This window comes from Mustelus asterias, chromosome 29 (assembly GCF_964213995.1).
Source record: "Mustelus asterias chromosome 29, sMusAst1.hap1.1, whole genome shotgun sequence".
NCBI classification, from domain to species: Eukaryota; Metazoa; Chordata; class Chondrichthyes; order Carcharhiniformes; family Triakidae; genus Mustelus; species Mustelus asterias.
Window position 1 is genome coordinate 4,466,488 of NC_135829.1, and position 20,314 is coordinate 4,486,801.

Consider the following 20,314-nt stretch of genomic DNA (forward strand, 5'->3'; position numbering starts at 1 on the left):
GAGGGGTGATCTTATAGAGGTCTATAAAATAATGAGGGGCACAGATCAGCTAGATAGTCAATATCTTTTCCCAAAGGTAGGGGAGTCTAAAACTAGAGGGCATAGGTTTAAGGTAAGAGGGGAGCGATACAAAAGGGTCCAGAGGGGCAATTTTTTCACACAGAGGGTGGCGGGTGTCTGGAACAAGATGCCAGAGGTAGTAGTAGAGGCGGGTACAATTTTGTCTTTTAAAAAGCATTTAGACGGTTACATGGGTAAGATGGAGTATAGAGGGATATGGGCCAAACGTGGGCAATTGGGACAATGATTCTATTCTATATTCTTGCTCCTTGCAGTGCCTCTTCTGGCCACTGCAGCGCTGTGCCTGGAGGGATTGGAGAGTGGATTGAGCAATTGGGGCTAGCTTAGTGGTAAAAACTGCGCAGCTTGGACAAGTGGGCCAAAGGGCCTGTTTCCCTGCTGTAAACCTCTACGACTCTCTGCTACCCAGTCCCTCTGTCCGCTCTCCTCATTCCGCAGTAGCTGCGGTAACTAACCTCGGATTTTCCCAGACGGTCCAGGTTGGAGATGTCAAACACGCTGCCCACAGCCGCTGTGTCCACTCCCCCCGTCCCGCGTTTCTGCAAACGCAGGTTTTCCAGCATTTTGGAGAATCGGGGATCCTGAATCAGAAAGACAATTTACACGGCTGGTAAATCCCACCCAACAACTCCGTTCGAATCCAAACCACACACGTTACTCACCCATTGCATGATGGGTAGGAGTATGAACAAGCTGCTTTCTGATTGGTGTTTGGAAGCATTCAGGAAAGGAAAATGTGGTTTCTGCGGAACAGTTCACACCTCGCAAGGTGCAACGTTTTGTCTGGGAAAAAGGCCATTTGAAAGAAGGGTTGCCATCTCGAATTGGACAGATTCCTGGAGATTTCATCACATGACCTCTTGCCTTCAGTCAGCCCACCATTGGTCACTTGATGTCCATCTACACCATCCTGTCTCACCACCAATCAGAAATGATGTGGAGGTGCCGGCGTTGAACTGGGGTAAACACAGTAAGTAGTCTCACAACACCAGGTTAAAGTCCAACAGGTTTATTTGGTAGCACGAGCTTTCGGAGTGCTGCTCCTTCATCAGGTGAGTGTTGGATTTGTTTCACAAACAGGGCATATACAGACACAAACTCAATTACAAGATAATGATTGGAATGCGAGTCTCAACAGGCAACAGGATAGAGCTGTGAAGAAGGCCTATAGTGTGTTAGCTTTTATTAACAGGGTGTTGGAGTTTAAGAGCCGTGGGGTTATGCTGCAACTGTATAGGACCTTGGTGAGACCACATTTGGAATATTGTGTGCAGTTCTGGTCACCTCACTATAAGAAGGATGTGGAAGCGCTGGAAAGAGTGCAGAGGAGATTTACCAGGATGCTGCCTGGTTTGGAGGGTAGGTCTTATGAGGAAAGGTTGAGGGAGCTAGGGCTGTTCTCTCTGGAGCGGAGGAGTCTGAGGGGAGACTTAATAGAGGTTTATAAAATGATGAAGGGGATAGATAGAGTGAACGTTCAAAGACTATTTCCTCGGGTGGATGGAGCTATTACAAGGGGGCATAACTATAGGGTTCGTGGTGGGAGATATAGGAAGGATATCAGAGGTAGGTTCTTTACGCAGAGAGTGGTTGGGATGTGGAATGGACTGCCTGCAGTGATAGTGGAGTCAGACACTTTAGGAACATTTAAGCGGTTATTGGATAGGCACATGGAGCACACCTGGATGATAGGGAGTGGGATAGCTTGATCTTGGTTTCAGATAAAGCTCGGCACAACATCGTGGGCCGAAGGGCCTGTTCTGTGCTGTACTGTTCTATGTTCTATGTAATCAAGTCTTCACAGGTACAGACAATGTGAGTGGAGAGAGGGTTAAGCACAGGTTAAAGAGATGTGAATTGTCTCCAGCCAGGACAGTAGGTGAGATTTTGCAAGCCCAGGCAAGTCGTGGGGGTTACGGATAGTGACTCGGCCAACATTGTCTACCTGATACGCTGCAGGAAAGGATGTCCTGAGGCATGGTACATTGGGGAGACCATGCAGATGCTACGACAACGGATGAATAGACACCGCTCGACAATCACCAGGCAGGAGTGTTCCCTTCCTGTTGGGGAACACTTGAGCGGTCACGGGCAATCAGCCTCTGATCTTTGCGTAAGCGTTCTCCAAGGCGGCCTTCATGACACACGACAGTGCAGAGTCACTGAGCAGAAACTGATAGCCAAGTCCCGCACACATGAGGACGGCCTCAACCGGGATCTTGGATTCATGTCACACTATCTGTAATCCCCCCATGACTTGCCTGGGCTTGCAAAATCTCACTGACCGTCCTGGCTGGAGACAATACACACCTCTTTAACCTGTGCTTAACCCTCTCTCCACTCACACTACCTCCACCTGTAAAGACTTGATTACCTCTTAAGACTCTCATTCCAACCATTATCTTGTAATTGAGTTTGTGTCTGTATATGCCCTGCTTGTGAAACAAATCCTACACTCACCTGATGAAGGAGCGGCGCTCCGAAAGCTCGTGCTACCAAATAAACCAGATGTTGTGAGACTACTTACTGCACCAATCAGAAAGCGAACAGATTCTTCTAACCCAAAAGAAACAAAGAACTGGCTTCCTTTCACTTCGATTCCTTCCCCATTCACAATCAACGTAGCTCATTCCCACAACACACAAAGGCATGAGTCAGCTGAGTAAGGCCTCAGGTAGTTTTAGATAAGGCAATTACACAGAGATGATTATTCCTCTTTATTCCAACTAAACTCCCTGTATCTCAGTCACAGCAGCTACTTACTTCCTTATTCATGCGGATAATTGGTTAACTGGAAAAATTGAAGGGTGTTAATGAACGATGTGTGGCCCCGTGAGTCCTTCAGATTCTCAGAGTTTGTTTTTCCCCATGGTTCGTGTGTTTATTACAGCAAGAGGCCTCACTAACAGGAGCAGGAGCCGTATAGCAACTCCCAGGTAAATACGATGTGGGGTTAGATACAGAGTAAAGCTCCCTCTGCACTGTCCCCAACAAATACTCCCAGGACAGGTACAGCACAGGGTTAGATACAGAGTAAAGCTCCCTCTACACTGTCCCCCATCAAACACTCCCAGGACAGGTACAGCACAGGGTTAGATACAGAGTAAAGCTCCCTCTACACTGTCCCCCATCAAACACTCCCAGGACAGGTACAGCACGGGGTTAGATACAGAGTAAAGCTCCCTCTACACTGTCCCCAACAAATACTCCCAGGACAGGTACAGCACAGGGTTAGATACAGAGTAAAGCTCCCTCTACACTGTCCCCATCAAACACTCCCAGGACAGGTACAGCACGGGGTTAGATACAGAATAAAGCTCCCTCTACACTGTCCCCATCAAACACTCCCAGGACAAGGACCGCACGGGGTTAGATACAGAGTAAAGCTCCCTCTACACTGTCCCCCATCAAACACTCCCAGGACAGGTACAGCACGGGGTTAGATACAGAGTAAAGCTCCCTCTACACTGTCCCCATCAAACACTCCCAGGACAGGTACAGCACGGGGTTGGATACAGAGTAAAGCTCCCTCTACACTGTCCCCATCAAACACTCCCAGGACAAGGACCGCACGGGGTTAGATACAGAGTAAAGCTCCCTCTACACTGTCCCCCATCAAACACTCCCAGGACAGGTACAGCACGGGGTTAGATACAGAGTAATGCTCCCTCTACACCGTCCCCATCAAACACTCCCAGGACAGGTACAGCACGGGGTTAGATACAGAGTAAAGCTCCCTCTACACTGTCCCCCATCAAACACTCCCAGGACAGGTACAGCACGGGGTTAGATACAGAGTAAAGCTCCCTCTACACCGTCCCCATCAAACACTCCCAGGACAGGTACAGCACGGGGTTAGATACAGAGTAAAGCTCCCTCTACACTGTCCCCCATCAAACACTCCCAGGACAGGTACAGCACGGGGTTAGATACAGAGTAAAGCTCCCTCTACACCGTCCCCATCAAACACTCCCAGGACAGGTACAGCACGGGGTTAGATACAGAGTAAAGCTCCCTCCACACTGTCCCCATCAAACACTCCCAGGACAGGTACAGCACGGGGTTAGATACAGAGTAAAGCTCCCTCTACACTGTCCCCCATCAAACACTCCCAGGACAGGTACAGCACGGGGTTAGATACAGAGTAAAGCTCCCTCTACACTGTCCCCCATCAAACACTCCCAGGACAGGTACAGCACGGGGTTAGATACAGAGTAAAGCTCCCTCTACACCGTCCCCATCAAACACTCCCAGGACAGGTACAGCACGGGGTTAGATACAGAGTAAAGCTCCCTCCACACTGTCCCCATCAAACACTCCCAGGACAGGTACAGCACGGGGTTAGATACAGAGTAAAGCTCCCTCTACACTGTCCCCATCAAACACTCCCAGGACAGGTACAGCACGGGGTTAGATACAGAGTAAAGCTCCCTCCACACTGTCCCCATCAAACACTCCCAGGACAGGTACAGCACGGGGTTAGATACAGAGTAAAGCTCCCTCTACACTGTCCCCCATCAAACACTCCCAGGACAGGTACAGCACGGGGTTAGATACAGAGTAAAGCTCCCTCTACACTGTCCCCCATCAAACACTCCCAGGACAGGTACAGCACGGGGTTAGATACAGAGTAAAGCTCCCTCTACACCGTCCCCATCAAACACTCCCAGGACAGGTACAGCACGGGGTTAGATACAGAGTAAAGCTCCCTCCACACTGTCCCCATCAAACACTCCCAGGACAGGTACAGCACGGGGTTAGATACAGAGTAAAGCTCCCTCTACACTGTCCCCATCAAACACTCCCAGGACAGGTACAGCACGGGGTTAGATACAGAGTAAAGCTCCCTCCACACTGTCCCCATCAAACACTCCCAGGACAGGTACAGCACGGGGTTAGATACAGAGTAAAGCTCCCTCTACACTGTCCCCCATCAAACACTCCCAGGACAGGTACAGCACGGGGTTAGATACAGAGTAAAGCTCCCTCCACACTGTCCCCATCAAACACTCCCAGGACAGGTACAGCACGGGGTTAGATACAGAGTAAAGCTCCCTCTACACTGTCCCCCATCAAACACTCCCAGGACAGGTACAGCACAGGGTTAGATACAGAGTAAAGCTCCCTCTACACTGTCCCCATCAAACACTCCCAGGACAGGTACAGCACGGGGTTAGATACAGAGTAAAGCTCCCTCTACACTGTCCCCATCAAACACTCCCAGGACAGGTACAGCACGGGGTTAGATACAGAGTAAAGCTCCCTCTACACTGTCCCCATCAAACACTCCCAGGACAGGTACAGTATGGGTTAAAACTCAAGCTCTCTCCACATTGTCCGCATCTTAGCCTTGATCCCAGCGTCGCCTTCTATGGTGTCACTGTTGTCATTGCCTATATCTGTTACTTTTCAAGTCAGGTTCCGTTCAATCTTGTTCCATTTTCACAATTGGCCACACCAGCCTCAGTTTAATTCCTTGTCAGCATGAATCCTTTGTGTAATCGTTGAATGTTACTGAATTTCATACAGAGCTCTATCAGTATCTGGAAGAGAAAGGCTAGTCTCCTTTTCCCCTTCAGCGATACTCTGAGTGTTTCCAACGTTGTTTTCGAGCTTACTGTGCTTTTAACGCGTGTCTTTCAGTGTTAAACGCTGTTCAGAGTTTTGATATCCATTATACCTGGTCAATAAGATTGAGATGGTACCTTGCTAAGCATGGGTAGTTTGATGTGTACCCCAGCTCGGAGTCCAGTGCCCAGGTTTGATGGACATGCCAGGATGTATCCCAGTTTCTCGTTCCACATAAATTCCCAGCCTTTCTCAGCGATCAATCTCTCAACCTGGAAAAACATTGTCCGCATCAAAGCTTAGCGTTAGTATCCAGTTGTCCCAGAGTTGGGAAGAATGAATGGACACACAGAATTACATTGAATGTACAACATGGAAGCAGGACATTCGGCCCGATGGGTTGGTGCTGGTGTTTATTCTCCGTGCCTTACCCCATCAGATTATCTTTCTATTTCTTTCACTCGTTCATTTATCGAGCTTTCCCTTAAATGTATCAGATGGTAGTGAATGTTCCACGATCTCACCATCAGTGGTCAAATGTTAATCTTTCCTAAATGGTAATTGTTCAAAGACAAGCAAGAATAATGTTTCAATTCTGCTTAGTCAGTAACTATCCTCATCTCTGGGACACGATTTGCATCTTAAACCCCACATCAGGGGCTTGAGTGATAATCTGGGAGCAAGTCTGATGCAATACTGAGGCAGTGAACTCATAGAAACCCTACAATGCAGAAAGGAGGCCACTCGGCCCATCGAGTCTGCACCAACAAGTCATCCAGGCCCTATCCCCGTAATCCCACATATTTACCCCATTGATCCCTCTAACCTATGCATCCCGGGACACTAAGGGACAATTTAGCATAGCCAATCAACCTAACCCGCTCATCTTCGGAGTGTGGGAGGAAACCGGAGCACCCGGAGGAAACCCATGCAGACACGAGGAGAACGTGCAAACTCCACGCAGACAGTGACCCAAGCCGGGAATCGAACCCGGGTCCCTGGCGCTGTGAGGCAGCAGTGCTAACCACTGTGCCGCCGTGCCACCCTGAGTAACATTTGTTCTACTTTAGTTGGAAGGGAGACTAGGCCATGCTGATGAATTCATTACAAAAAGCACACTGTTGATCTGGACACCGACCCCTGACCTGCGTGAAGATCCCACAATGCACGGTCTATCCTCACCGCTGTTGCCCCCCAGTGTTCACAAAAGTAGGTGATGGAAAGGTCCTTATTGTGAAGCGCTGGGATTAATGGCAGGCAGAGTTTGTATAGGAGGGGGGGTTCAGTGAATGGAGTTCTCATTCATGGTTGCACAGAGCGAACTTTGATTGGAACAGCTTGCCTCCCATTTAAATTCAAGGGAGGTTGCGGAAAGTGGATTGCTCCATCTCCCTCCCCTCTCCTCGCCCTGGCCAGAGCAGCAATGAGGCGTACAAAAGACAGGACGGACTGGAAATCTGGATTCTGCCGCTGAAAAGGGGGAGGGGGTGGGGGAGAAAGCTGAAGAGGAAGTGTTCAAAACAAAGAACAACTTCTGAAAGCGAAGCGATCTGGAACCATAGAACCATAGAAAATTACAGCTCAGAAACAGGCCTTTTGGCCCTTCTTGTCTGTGCCGAACCATTTTATGCCTAGTCCCACTGACCTATAGAACAATAGAAAATTACAGCTCAACCGTTGGAGTGAATCTCACAGCACAGAAGGCGGTCACTGTGTTTGCGTCAGCACAACAAACTTTAATTAGCCGATTACTCTCACCTCTCTGGCTCTTTCCCCAAAGCTCTGCAAATTCCCCTGGCAAAAATTATTATTGAATCTGATTCCACTGTCCTTTCACATCAGAACAACTCATCGCATTAACAAACCTTCTCTCTGTCAATGATCTCAAACCTGTTTCCTCTGCAATTAGTTACTCCCTATTTACTCTATCGAAATTAGATAGAATCATAGAATCCTAGTGTAGAAGGAGACCATTCAGCCCATCGAGTCTGCACCGACCACAATCTCACCCAGGCCCTATCCCCATAACCCCATGCATTTACCCTAGCTAATCCCCCAGACGCTAAGGGGCGATTTAACATGGCCAATCCACCTAACCAGCACATCTTTGGAGTGTGGGAGGAAACCGGAGCACCCGGAGGAAACCCACGCAGACACGGGGAGAACGTGCAGACTCCACACAGACAGTCACCCAAGCCGGGAGGCAGCATTGCTAACAACTGTGTCACCATGCCGCCCCAAGTGTCTATCCCCAAGGATAGGTGCTTGAACAATGGTAGGGCTGTGTGGAGAGAGGGTGGGAGCAGTCGTGAATGTAGCCCAATCCATCACTCAAACCAGCCTCCCATCCATTGACTCTGTCTCCACTTCCCGCTGTCCTGGCAAAGCAGCCAGCATAATTAAGGACCCCACCCCGGACATTCTCTCTTCCATCTTCTTCCCTCGGGAAAAAGATACAAAAGTCTGAGGTCACGTACCAACCGACTCAAGAACAGCTTCTTCCCTGCTGCCGTCAGACTTTTGAATAGACCTACCTCACATTAAGTTGATCTTTCTCTACTCCCTAGCTATGACTATAACACTACATTCTGCACCCTCTCTTTTTGTTCTCTATGAACGGTATGCTCTGTCTGTATGGCGCGCTAGAAAAAATATCTTTCACTGTATGTTAATACATGTGACAATAATAAATCAAATCTTTTAAAGAGCCAGTACAGGCAGATTGGGCTGAATGGCCTCCTCCTGTACTGTATGATTCTACGAGAGTGGACAGGGGGTTCTGGTGGATGGGTTGTTGCTGGAACAATTTACCTCTTTGAGACCGCGGCAGAATTTCTCAAACACTCGCTTCATGTTGCCTCCCTTCTCCATGGAAATGATCCGTGTGTGGTCCTCCTCATTCACCCAGATTAAGAAAGTCTTCTCATTGTTGTGCCTGTAGAGCAAACACAAACACAACAGCTCATAGGATCCTAGAATCCCTACAGCGCAGGAGGAGGCCATTCGGTCCATCGAGGTCTGCACCGACCACAATCCCAACCAGACCCTATCCCCGTAAACCCCACACACTTACCCTGTAAATCCCCCTGAAACTGGGGTCAATTTATCATGGCCAATCAACCTAACCCGCATGTCTTTCAGACTGTGGGAGGAAACTGGAGCACCCGGAGGAAACCCACGCAGACATGGGGAGAACGTGCAGACTCCACACAGACAGTGACCCAAGCCGGGAATCGAACCCGGGTCCCTGGTGCTGTGAGGCAGCAGTGCTAACCACTGTGCCACCGTGCCACCCCTAACAATGGATAAAGAATCGATGAATATGGGATTCAAACCCATGTGTACAAAGCACAATGGATTAGCCGCCTTAACCCCTCGGCCACCTCGCCAAGCCCAGGCTCTGCTTAGACCCCATTTGGAGTATTGTGAGCAATTTTGGGCCCCGTATCTAAGGAAGAACGTGCTGGCCTTGGAGAGGGTCCAGAGGAAGTTCCAGACAATGAAAAACAAATGGACGCTGCAGAGTGGGGAGTGATGGGGTTGGGGGCCTTTCTAGATGACATTCTCCCTCAGACATCTCCTGTTGAAACTCTCACCAAGACCTTTGTTACTTCCAGACTTCACTATCATAACGCCCCTCCTAGCTGCCCTCCCCTTGTCCAAATCCCTGCTCCCACTCAGAGAGAGTTCACCCATCACCGCGTTCCTCACCAACACATACTGGCTCCCGGTCGAGAAATGACGTGAGGTTAAAATTCTTATCCTTGTTTTAAAATCTCCATGACCCAATCCCTCCTCATCTCCGTAACCTCCTCTGGCTCCTCCGAGATACCGGTGCTCCTCTATTTTTGACCTCTTGAACACCCAATTTTAGCTGCCTGGGCCCTAAACTCTCGAATCCCCCTCCCTCAACCTCCCTATCTCTCTTTTCTCCTTTAAGATGATCCTTAAAACCAACGTCTTTGGCCAAGATTTTGGCCGTCTACACAGATATCTCCCTTTGAGGTTCGTTGGTAAATCCTAGATTTAGTGTTAAAAAAAACAGATAATGCTGGAAAATCTCAGCAGGTCTGACAGCATCTGTGGAGAGAGAACAGAGCCAACGTTTTGAGTCTGGATGACCATCAGAGCTAAAGACAAAGAAAATAGGACAAGATTTATACTATGGAGGTGGGGGAGGGGTTTGTGGGGGTTGTATTAGGACAAAGGTAAAGTTAAAGCTTATTTATTAATCACAAGTAGGCTTACATTAACACTGCAATGAAGTTACTGTGAAAATGCCTGAGTCGCCACATTCCGGCGCCTGTTCGGGTACACTGAGGGAGAATTTAGCATGGCCAATGCATCCTAACCTGCACATTTTTGGACTGTGGGAGGAAACCGGAGCACCCGGAGGAAACCCACGCAGACACGGGGAGAACGTGCAAACTCCACACAGACAGTGACCCAAGCCAGGAATCGAACCCAGGTCCCTGGCGCTGTGAGGCAGCAGTGCTAACCACTGTGCCACTGTGCGTGATGATAAAGACTAGGAAAGGTGCTAAGAGCATCTATGAAGAGATTTAGTGTAGTTTTGTTGGTGCTGACTCGATGGGCCGAAGGGCCTCTTCTGAACTGTTTGACGCCATGGGTGGAATTTTTTCATCCTGCTCGCCACAGGAATCCTAGCGGGTGGGGTGGCAGGAGGAGGGGGGGGGGGGGGGACGATGCAAAGGTCCATTGACCTTGGGCGGGATTTTCCGATTTTGGGATGAGCATGGCCGGAAACTCCTGCCCTATGACTCTTTGTTAAAGTTTAGACTTCATGAATTCCCATTCAATGTCTGTTCACTTTCCCTTGCTGCCAGCCCCTGTAGTGACATACTCGCTACATACATTTACTACATGGCGTTGGGAAAATGGTTGTTTTGGCTTTTGGGCCGGTGTATATCCGATAGCCAGCTTGCTTCTTCAATGTTGAGAAAAAATCAGTAAGAAGTCTCACAACACCAGGTTAAAGTCCAACAGGTTTATTTGGTAGCACAAGACACAAGCTTTTGGAGCGTGCTGCCCCTTCATCAGGTGAGTGGGAGTTGTGTTCACACAAGGGGCAGTGCTCCGAAAGCTAGTGGCTCGTGCTACCAAATAAACCTGTTAGACTTTAACCTGGTGTTGTGAGACTTCTTACTGTGTTTACCCCAGTCCAACGCCGGCATCTCCACATCATGGCTACCATCGAGAAAAAATCAAACAGATTCCACTCTCCCAGCCCAATCCTGAGCCCCCGCTAATCTACGGCAGCCTGGGCAGTAATGGAGCTGCCACAGACCAGCCTTGGTCTGCAAAAGTCTGCAGTCTGTCATCTTGCCTGGAAAAGGTGCCCTGTAACTATGGAAACTGGGATGACTGATTATGCAAATGAATAAAGTCAGACTGGGGACTCTGTGGTGAGATTTGAAACATAGATATTCAGTCGAATCACAGCCAATTCGCAGTTTTAACCCACAATAAAGAATTCAAATCCAAATTGAGTGTCATTCTGGGTAAAGTGTGGGGGACAGTGCGGGGTACCGTGTGAGGTACAGTGTGGGGTACAGTGAGGTACAGTGTGGGGTACAGTGTGGGGTACAGTGCGGGGTACAGCGCGGGGTACAGTGTGGGGTACAGTGCGGGGTAAGTGTGAGGTATAGTGTAGGGTACAGTGTGGGGTACAGCGCGGGGTACAGTGTGGGGTACAGTGCGGGGTAAGTGTGAGGTATAGTGTAGGGTACAGTGTGGGGGACAGTGCGGGGTACAGTGCGGGGTACAGTGCGGGGTACCGTGTGGGGTACAGTGTGGGGTACAGCGTGGGGGACAGTGTGGGGTACAGTGTGGGGTACAGTGCGGGGTAAGTGTGAGGTATAGTGTAGGGTACAGTGCGGGGTACAGTGCGGGGTACAGTGCGGGGTACCGTGTGGGGTACAGTGCGGGGTACCATGTGGGGTACAGTGTGGGGTACAGTGTGGGGGACAGCGTGGGGTACAGCGTGGGGGACAGTGTGGGGGACAGTGCGGGGGACAGTGTGAGGGACAGCGTGAGGGACAGTGTGGGGTACAGTGTGGGGTACAGTGCGGGGTAAGTGTGAGGTATAGTGTAGGGTACAGTGCGGGGTACAGTGCGGGGTACAGTGCGGGGTACAGTGCGGGGTACCGTGTGGGGTACAGTGTGGCGTACAGTGTGGGGGACAGCGTGGGGTACAGTGTGGGGGACAGCGTGGGGGACAGCGTGGGGGACAGCGCGGGGGACAGTGTGGGATACAGTGCAGGGTACAGCGCGGGGTACAGCGCGGGGTACAGCGTGGGGTACAGTGTGGGGTACAGCGCGGGGTAGTGTGGGGTACAGCGTGGGGGACAGCATGGGGTACAGTGTGGGGTACAGCGCGGGGTACAGCGCAGGGTACAGCATGGGGTACAGTGTGGGGTACAGCGTGGGGTACAGCGCGGGGTACAGCGTGGGGTACAGCGTGGGGTACAGCGCGGGGGACAGCGCGGGGGACAGCGCGGGGGACAGTGTGGGGGACAGCGTGGGGGACAGTGTGGGGGACAGTGTGGGGGACAGTGTGGGGGACAGTGTGGGGGACAGTGTGGGGGACAGTGCGGGGGACAGTGCGGGGGACAGTGCGGGGGACAGTGTGGGGGACAGTGTGGGGGACAGTGTGGGGGACAGCGCGGGGGACAGCGCGGGGGACAGCGCGGGGGACAGCGCGGGGGACAGCGCGGGGGACAGCGCGGGGGACAGCGCGGGGGACAGCGCGGGGGACAGCGTGGGGGACAGCGCGGGGGACAGCGTGGGGGACAGCGCGGGGGACAGTGTGAGGGACAGCGCGGGGGACAGCGCGGGGGACAGCGTGGGGGACAGTGTGGGGGACAGTGTGGGGGACAGTGCGGGGGACAGTGCGGGGGACAGTGCGGGGGACAGTGTGGGGGACAGTGTGGGGGACAGTGTGGGGGACAGTGCGGGGGACAGTGTGGGGGACAGTGTAGGGTACAGCGTGGGGGACAGTGCGGGGGACAGTGTGGGGGACAGTGTGGGGGACAGTGTGGGGGACAGTGTGGGGGACAGTGCGAGGTACAGTGTGGGGGACAGTGTGGGGGACAGTGTGGGGGACAGCGCGGGGGACAGCGCGGGGGACAGTGCGGGGGACAGCGCGGGGGACAGCGTGGGGGACAGTGTAGGGTACAGTGTGGGGGACAGTGTGGGGGACAGTGTGGGGGACAGCGCGGGGGACAGCGCGGGGGACAGTGCGGGGGACAGTGCAGGGTACAGTGCGGGGTACCGTGTGGGGGACAGCGTGGGGGACAGCGCGGGGGACAGCGCGGGGGACAGCGCGGGGGACAGCGTGGGGGACAGTGTGGGGGACAGTGTGGGGGACAGCGCGGGGGACAGCGCGGGGGACAGCGCGGGGGACAGCGCGGGGGACAGCGTGGGGGACAGCGTGGGGGACAGCGCGGGGGACAGCGCGGGGGACAGCGCGGGGGACAGCGCGGGGGACAGCGCGGGGGACAGCGCGGGGGACAGCGCGGGGGACAGCGTGGGGGACAGTGCGGGGGACAGTGCGGGGGACAGTGTAGGGTACAGTGTGGGGGACAGTGTAGGGTACAGTGTGGGGGACAGTGTAGGGGACAGTGTGGGGGACAGTGTGGGGGACAGCGTGGGGGACAGCGTGGGGTACAGCGTGGGGGACAGCGCGGGGGACAGCGCGGGGGACAGTGTGGGGGACAGTGTGGGGGACAGTGTGGGGGACAGTGTGGGGGACAGTGCGGGGGACAGTGTGGGGGACAGTGTAGGGTACAGTGTGGGGGACAGTGTAGGGTACAGTGTGGGGGACAGTGTAGGGGACAGTGTGGGGGACAGCGCGGGGGACAGCGCGGGGGACAGCGCGGGGGACAGCGCGGGGGACAGCGCGGGGGACAGCGCGGGGGACAGTGTGGGGGACAGTGTGGGGGACAGTGTAGGGTACAGTGTGGGGGACAGTGTAGGGTACAGTGTGGGGGACAGTGTGGGGGACAGTGTGGGGGACAGTGTGGGGTACAGTGTGGGGGACAGTGTGGGGGACAGTGTGGGGGACAGTGTGGGGGACAGTGTGGGGGACAGTGTGGGGGACAGTGCGGGGGACAGTGTAGGGTACAGTGTGGGGGACAGTGCGGGGGACAGTGCGGGGGACAGTGTGGGGGACAGTGTAGGGTACAGTGTGGGGGACAGTGTAGGGTACAGTGTGCGGGACAGTGTGGGGGACAGTGTGGGGTACAGTGTGGGGGACAGTGTGGGGGACAGTGTGGGGGACAGTGTGGGGGACATTGCGGGGGACAGTGCGGGGTACAGTGTGGGGGACAGTGTGGGGGACAGTGTGGGGGACAGTGTGGGGGACAGTGTGGGGGACAGTGCGGGGGACAGTGCGGGGGACAGTGTAGGGTACAGTGTGGGGGACAGTGCGGGGGACAGTGCGGGGGACAGTGTGGGGGACAGTGTAGGGTACAGTGTGAGGGACAGTGTGGGGTACAGTGTGGGGGACAGTGTGGGGGACAGTGCGGGGGACAGTGTGGGGGACAGTGTAGGGTACAGTGTGGGGGACAGTGTAGGGTACAGTGTGTGGGACAGTGTAGGGTACAGTGTGGGGGACAGTGTGGGGGACAGTGTGGGAGACAGTGTGGGGGACAGTGTGGGATACAGTGCAGGGTACAGTGCGGGGGACAGTGCGGGGGACAGTGCGGGGGACAGTGCAGGGTACAGTGCGGGGGACAGTGTGGGGGACAGCGTGGGGGACAGCGTGGGGGACAGCGTGGGGGACAGTGTGGGGGACAGTGTGGGGGACAGTGTGGGGGACAGTGTGGGGGACAGTGTGGGGGACAGTGTGGGATACAGCACTGGGGACAGTGCGGGGTACAGCGTGGGGGACAGTGTGGGGGACAGTGCGGGGGACAGTGTGGGGTACAGTGTGGGGTACAGTGTGGGGTACAGTGTGGGGGACAGTGTGGGGGACAGTGTGGGGGACAGTGTGGGGGACAGTGTGGGGGACAGTGTGGGGGACAGTGTGGGGGACAGTGCGGGGTACAGTGCGGGGTACAGCGCGGGGGACAGTGTGGGGGACAGTGTGGGGGACAGTGTGGGGGACAGTGTGGGGGACAGTGTGGGGGACAGTGCGGGGGACAGTGCGGGGGACAGTGCGGGGGACAGTGCGGGGGACAGTGCGGGGGACAGTGCGGGGGACAGTGCGGGGGACAGTGCGGGGGACAGTGCGAGGTACAGCGCGGGGGACAGCGCGGGGGACAGTGTGGGGGACAGTGTAGGGGACAGTGCGGGGGACAGTGCGGGGTACAGTGCGGGGGACAGTGCGGGGGACAGTGCGGGGGACAGTGCGGGGGACAGTACGGGGGACAGTATGGGTGACAGTGCGGGGTACAGTGTGGGGTACAGCGCAGGGGACAGTGCGGGGTACAGTGTGGGGTACAGCGCAGGGGACAGTGCGGGGTACAGTGCGGGGGACAGTATCGAGGTTGGTTTCTGTCATCCCGGTGTATTTTTGCTGGTGATTTTGCAACAACAGCCACAAAAAGGAAATGCTACAAAAGCTCGGAGGTTTCCATGAACAGGTGAACTGAGTAATTCAGCGTGGGGCGGGGGGTGTGGGTGGGGGTGTTGGGGTGAAAACTGGGGGTCAGAGGTCAGGGGAGGAGAAACCTATTGCCGCTGTAACTCTCGGCGGATGGTAAATATTGAGCCCGAGAGCCGCTCCATTCTCCCACCCTCCTGCTGGGATACCAAACGCCCGGATCCCACACCCCTCCACATCCACCTACCTGTCTCAGTTCTGTAGCCCAACCATAGCCTCGGCTAACAAATAACCATCAACCTCAGTTTACAATATTCAATTGATCCCTACTGTCCTCCCCCTTCCCCCTTCCCACCCTCCAGTGTACCCCCCTCCCCTCCACATATCCCAGCATCCTCCCCTCCCCCTGCTCCACCCCCCAGTGTCCACCCCGCTCCCCCACAGCGTCCTCCTATTTTTCATCAACATCTTTTGATCTCTTTTGCTCCGGGCATCACACCCGACTGGAGCCTATCAGGCTGGGAATAGGAATAGGAATGGGATGTGAGTGTGGGATTGATCGGGATGGGAATGGGAATGGGATGTGAGTGTGGGATTGATCGGGATGGGAATGGGATGTGAGTGTGGGATTGATTGGGATGGGAATGGGATGTGAGTGTGGGATTGATTGGGATGGGAATGGGATGTGAGTGTGGGATTGGTCGGGATGGGAATGGGAATGGGATGTGAGTGTGGGATTGATCGGGATGGGAATGGGATGTGAGTGTGGGATTCATTGGGATGGGAATGGGATGTGAGTGTGGGATTGATCGGGATGGTAATGGGAATGGGATGTGAGTGTGGGATTGATCGGGATGGGAATGGGAATGGGAATGGGATGTGAGTGTGGGATTGATTGGGATGGGAATGGGATGTGAGTGTGGGATTGAATGGGAATGGGAATGGGATGTGAGTGTGGGATTGATTGGGATGGGAATGGGATGTGAGTGTGGGATTGATTGGGATGGGAATGGGATGTGAGTGTGGGATTGAATGGGAATGGGAATGGGATGTGAGTGTGGGATTGATTGGGATGGGAATGGGATGTGAGTGTGGGATTGATTGGGATGGGAATGGGATGTGAGTGTGGGATTGATTGGGATGGGAATGGGAATGGAATGTGAGTGTGGGATTGATTGGGATGGGAATGGGATGTGAGTGTGGGATTGATTGGGATGGGAATGGGATGTGAGTGTGGGATTGATTGGGATGGGAATGGGAATGGAATGTGAGTGTGGGATTGATTGGGATGGGAATGGGATGTGAGTGTGGGATTGATTGGGATGGGAATGGGACGTGAGTGTGGGATTGATCGGGATGGGAATGGGATGTGAGTTGGGATTGATTGGGATGGGAATGGGATGTGAGTGTGGGATTGATTGGGATGGGAATGGGAATGGGACGTGAGTGTGGGATTGATTGGGATGGGAATGGGATGTGAGTGTGGGATTGATTGGGATGGGAATGGGAATGGGACGTGAGTGTGGGATTGATCGGGATGGGAATGGGAATGGGATGTGAGTGTGGGATTGATCGGGATGGGAATGGGATGTGAGTGTGGGATTGATTGGGATGGGAATGGGAATGGAATGTGAGTGTGGGATTGATTGGGATGGGAATGGGATGTGAGTGTGGGATTGATTGGGATGGGAATGGGATGTGAGTGTGGGATTGATTGGGATGGGAATGGGAATGGAATGTGAGTGTGGGATTGATTGGGATGGGAATGGGATGTGAGTGTGGGATTGATTGGGATGGGAATGGGAATGGGACGTGAGTGTGGGATTGATCGGGATGGGAATGGGAATGGGATGTGAGTTGGGATTGATTGGGATGGGAATGGGAATGGGACGTGAGTGTGGGATTGATCGGGATGGAAATGGGAATGGGACGTGAGTGTGGGATTGATCGGGATGGGAATGGGATGTGAGTGTGGGATTGATCGGGATGGGAATGGGATGTGAGTTGGGATTGATCGGGATGGGAATGGGATGTGAGTTGGGATTGATCGGGATGGGAATGGGAATGGGATGTGAGTTGGGATTGATCGGGATGGGAATGGGAATGGGATGTGAGTTGGGATTGATCGGGATGGGAATGGGAATGGGATGTGAGTTGGGATTGATCGGGTTGGGAATGGGAATGGGATGTGAGTTGGGATTGATCGGGATGGGAATGGGAATGGGATGTGAGTTGGGATTGATCGGGATGGGAATGGGAATGGGATGTGAGTTGGGATTGATCGGGATGGGAATGGGAATGGGATGTGAGTTGGGATTGATCGGGATGGGAATGGGAATGGGACGTGAGTGTGGGATTGATCGGGATGGGAATGGGACGTGAGTGTGGGATTGATCGGGATGGGAATGGGATGTGAGTTGGGATTGATCGGGATGGGAATGGGATGTGAGTTGGGATTGATCGGGATGGGAATGGGATGTGAGTTGGGATTGATCGGGATGGGAATGGGATGTGAGTTGGGATTGATCGGGATGGGAATGGGAATGGGATGTGAGTTGGGATTGATCGGGATGGGAATGGGAATGGGATGTGAGTTGGGATTGATCGGGATGGGAATGGGATGTGAGTGTGGGATTGATCGGGATGGGAATGGGAATGGGATGTGAGTTGGGATTGATCGGGATGGGAATGGGAATGGGATGTGAGTTGGGATTGATCGGGATGGGAATGGGATGTGAGTTGGGATTGATCGGGATGGGAATGGGAATGGGATGTGAGTTGGGATTGATCGGGATGGGAATGGGAATGGGATGTGAGTTGGGATTGATCGGGATGGGAATGGGATGTGAGTTGGGACAGGACTGATGCACTCACCATATGCCTCGAGCATCCGGCCAATCTCTGGCCATTCCAGCTGAAGTCAGTAAAGGTGAGACCGGTTTGTCAAACAGGAAGTGATCCTGTGGAAAGAAATGGTTGTATTTGTTAACCTTGTTACTGAGAGACTGGAGAATGTTAGAAACAAAACTTTCCACTGACAGCAACTGTCAGCCCGAGCTCAGTAACAACACGTGTCTCAGAGAGTGGTTGTTTCAAGTCCCACTCCTGAGGCTTGAGTACATAATTTACACTGACCCCATCAAACACTCCATTTCCACTCCATCTGACGAAGGAGCAGCACTCCAAAAGCTTATGGTATTTGCTACCAAATAAATCTGTTGGACTTTAACCTGGTGTTGTGAGACTTCTTACTGTCCCCATCAAACACTCCCAGGACAGGCACAGCACGGGGTTAGATACAGAGTAAAGCTCCCTCGACACTGTCCCCATCAAACACTCCCAGGACAGGTACAGCACGGGGTTAGATACAGAGTACAGCTCCCTCGACACTGTCCCCATCAAACACTCCCAGGACAGGTACAGCACGGGGTTAGATACAGAGTAAAACTCCCTCTACACTGTCTCCATCAAACACTCCCAGGACAGGTACAGCACGGGGTTAGATACAGAGTAAAACTCCTTCTACACTGTCCCCATCAAACACTCCCAGGACAGGTACAGCACGGGGTTAGATACAGAGTAAAGCTCCCTCGACACTGTCCCCATCAAACACTCCCAGGACAGGTACAGCACGGGGTTAGATACAGAGTAAAGCTCCCTCTACACTGCCCCCATCAAACACTCCCAGGACAGGTATAGCACGGGGTTAGATACAGAGTAAAGCTCCCTCTACACTGTCCCCATCAAACACTCCCAGGACAGGTACAGCACGGGGTTAGATACAGAGTAAAGCTCCCTCTACACTGTCCCCCATTAAACACTCCCAGGACAGGTACAGCACGGGGTTAGATACAGAGTAAAGCTCCCTCTACACTGTCCCCATCAAACACTCCCAGGACAGGTATAGCACGGGGTTAGATACAGAGTAAAGCCCCCTCTACACTGTCCCCATCAAACACTCCCAGGACAGGTACAGCACGGGGTTAGATACAGAGTAAAGCTCCCTCTACACTGTCCCCATCAAACACTCCCAGGACAGGTACAGCACGGGGTTAGATACAGAGTAAAGCTCCCTCTACACTGTCCCCATCAAACACTCCCAGGACAGGTACAGCACGGGGTTAGATACAGAGTAAAGCTCCCTCTACACTGACCAACAATGTCCTTCTATTAAATGGGGGAAGAGAGCTCCCATCACAAAAGATGGTGTCCTCTGAATATGATTCTCAATTAGCATTAAAGAAGAGACATTGTGATATTATGGATGGAGGAAGTCTTTCAAATGCGAAGCTTTACAGACACACGAGACTTTCTTCCCAGAATCTGGGTTAGATTTGAGTCTAGTTTGGAAATGTTAGCATCAAAGTGCCCCGGCCAACCCCCAATAACTGCGATTAAATGTGAGTTTGATGACCTACGTCGATGAGTTGCTGCTGCTCCTGCTCCGTCATGGTGGTCAGGCTGTAGTATTTTCCAGCGAGGTCTCCCTTCAATCCGGCCAGTGCATCGACAGTCACCTTCTCCACCTCTCTCCTCTCAGCCCGAGTGCAGGCAGGCGGCATACTGAGCCCTCGGATACTCCGCCCGGTCCTCACTCGAGAGGAGAGAACGTATTTGTCATCAAACACTCCGTTCCGAATCTGGAAAGAGAACATTGCGGGATGCTCTTTACATCAGAGTGGGTTTAATAAAGCCTTCATAGTCTTTAGCAGCTTAACTGTAAGTCTTTGTTAGCGACTGGAACGATTTACAAATATACAGTAAAGGATCCAAGCTCATTGCTGTCTCCACGCTTGTTTCTACGCACGTCTCAGTCCAATACTACACTGACCCTTGGGTGTGGGTCCCCATCTCTTATATCACTGTGTGAGCGGTGCTCCGTTACGTCCCACATTAACCCTTTTACCACAGAGAACGACAGTAAGAGACTAATTTAACATCTATGGCTGGGTGAGTCGCTTTGTGGCAGCAATTGCTCTCTCAGTGTTGAGCCTGCAATCGTCACGAAGTGTCTTGGAACTGGGATGTGTTAGACGTTGACTTTATGTGTTAATTACAGGAATGATATGAGCAGGAGTAGGCCATTCAGCCCATCGA

General features: G+C 53.1%; 1 protein-coding gene across 3 annotated transcripts in view; it reads right to left on the reverse strand.

Annotated features, from left to right (window-relative positions):
• The window catches only part of LOC144480489 (creatine kinase U-type, mitochondrial-like), a 46,648-nt gene that overhangs the window by 683 nt on the left and 25,651 nt on the right, over positions 1-20,314 (reverse strand). For all 3 annotated transcript variants that reach the window (XM_078199978.1, XM_078199980.1, XM_078199979.1), the window contains 5 exons: positions 19,636-19,857; positions 18,092-18,177; positions 8,461-8,584; positions 5,787-5,921; positions 537-662 (listed from right to left, as the gene is read on the reverse strand). In XM_078199978.1, coding sequence (XP_078056104.1) covers positions 537-662; positions 5,787-5,921; positions 8,461-8,584; positions 18,092-18,177; positions 19,636-19,857 — 693 coding nt within the window. The remainder of the gene's footprint in view (positions 1-536; positions 663-5,786; positions 5,922-8,460; positions 8,585-18,091; positions 18,178-19,635; positions 19,858-20,314) is intronic.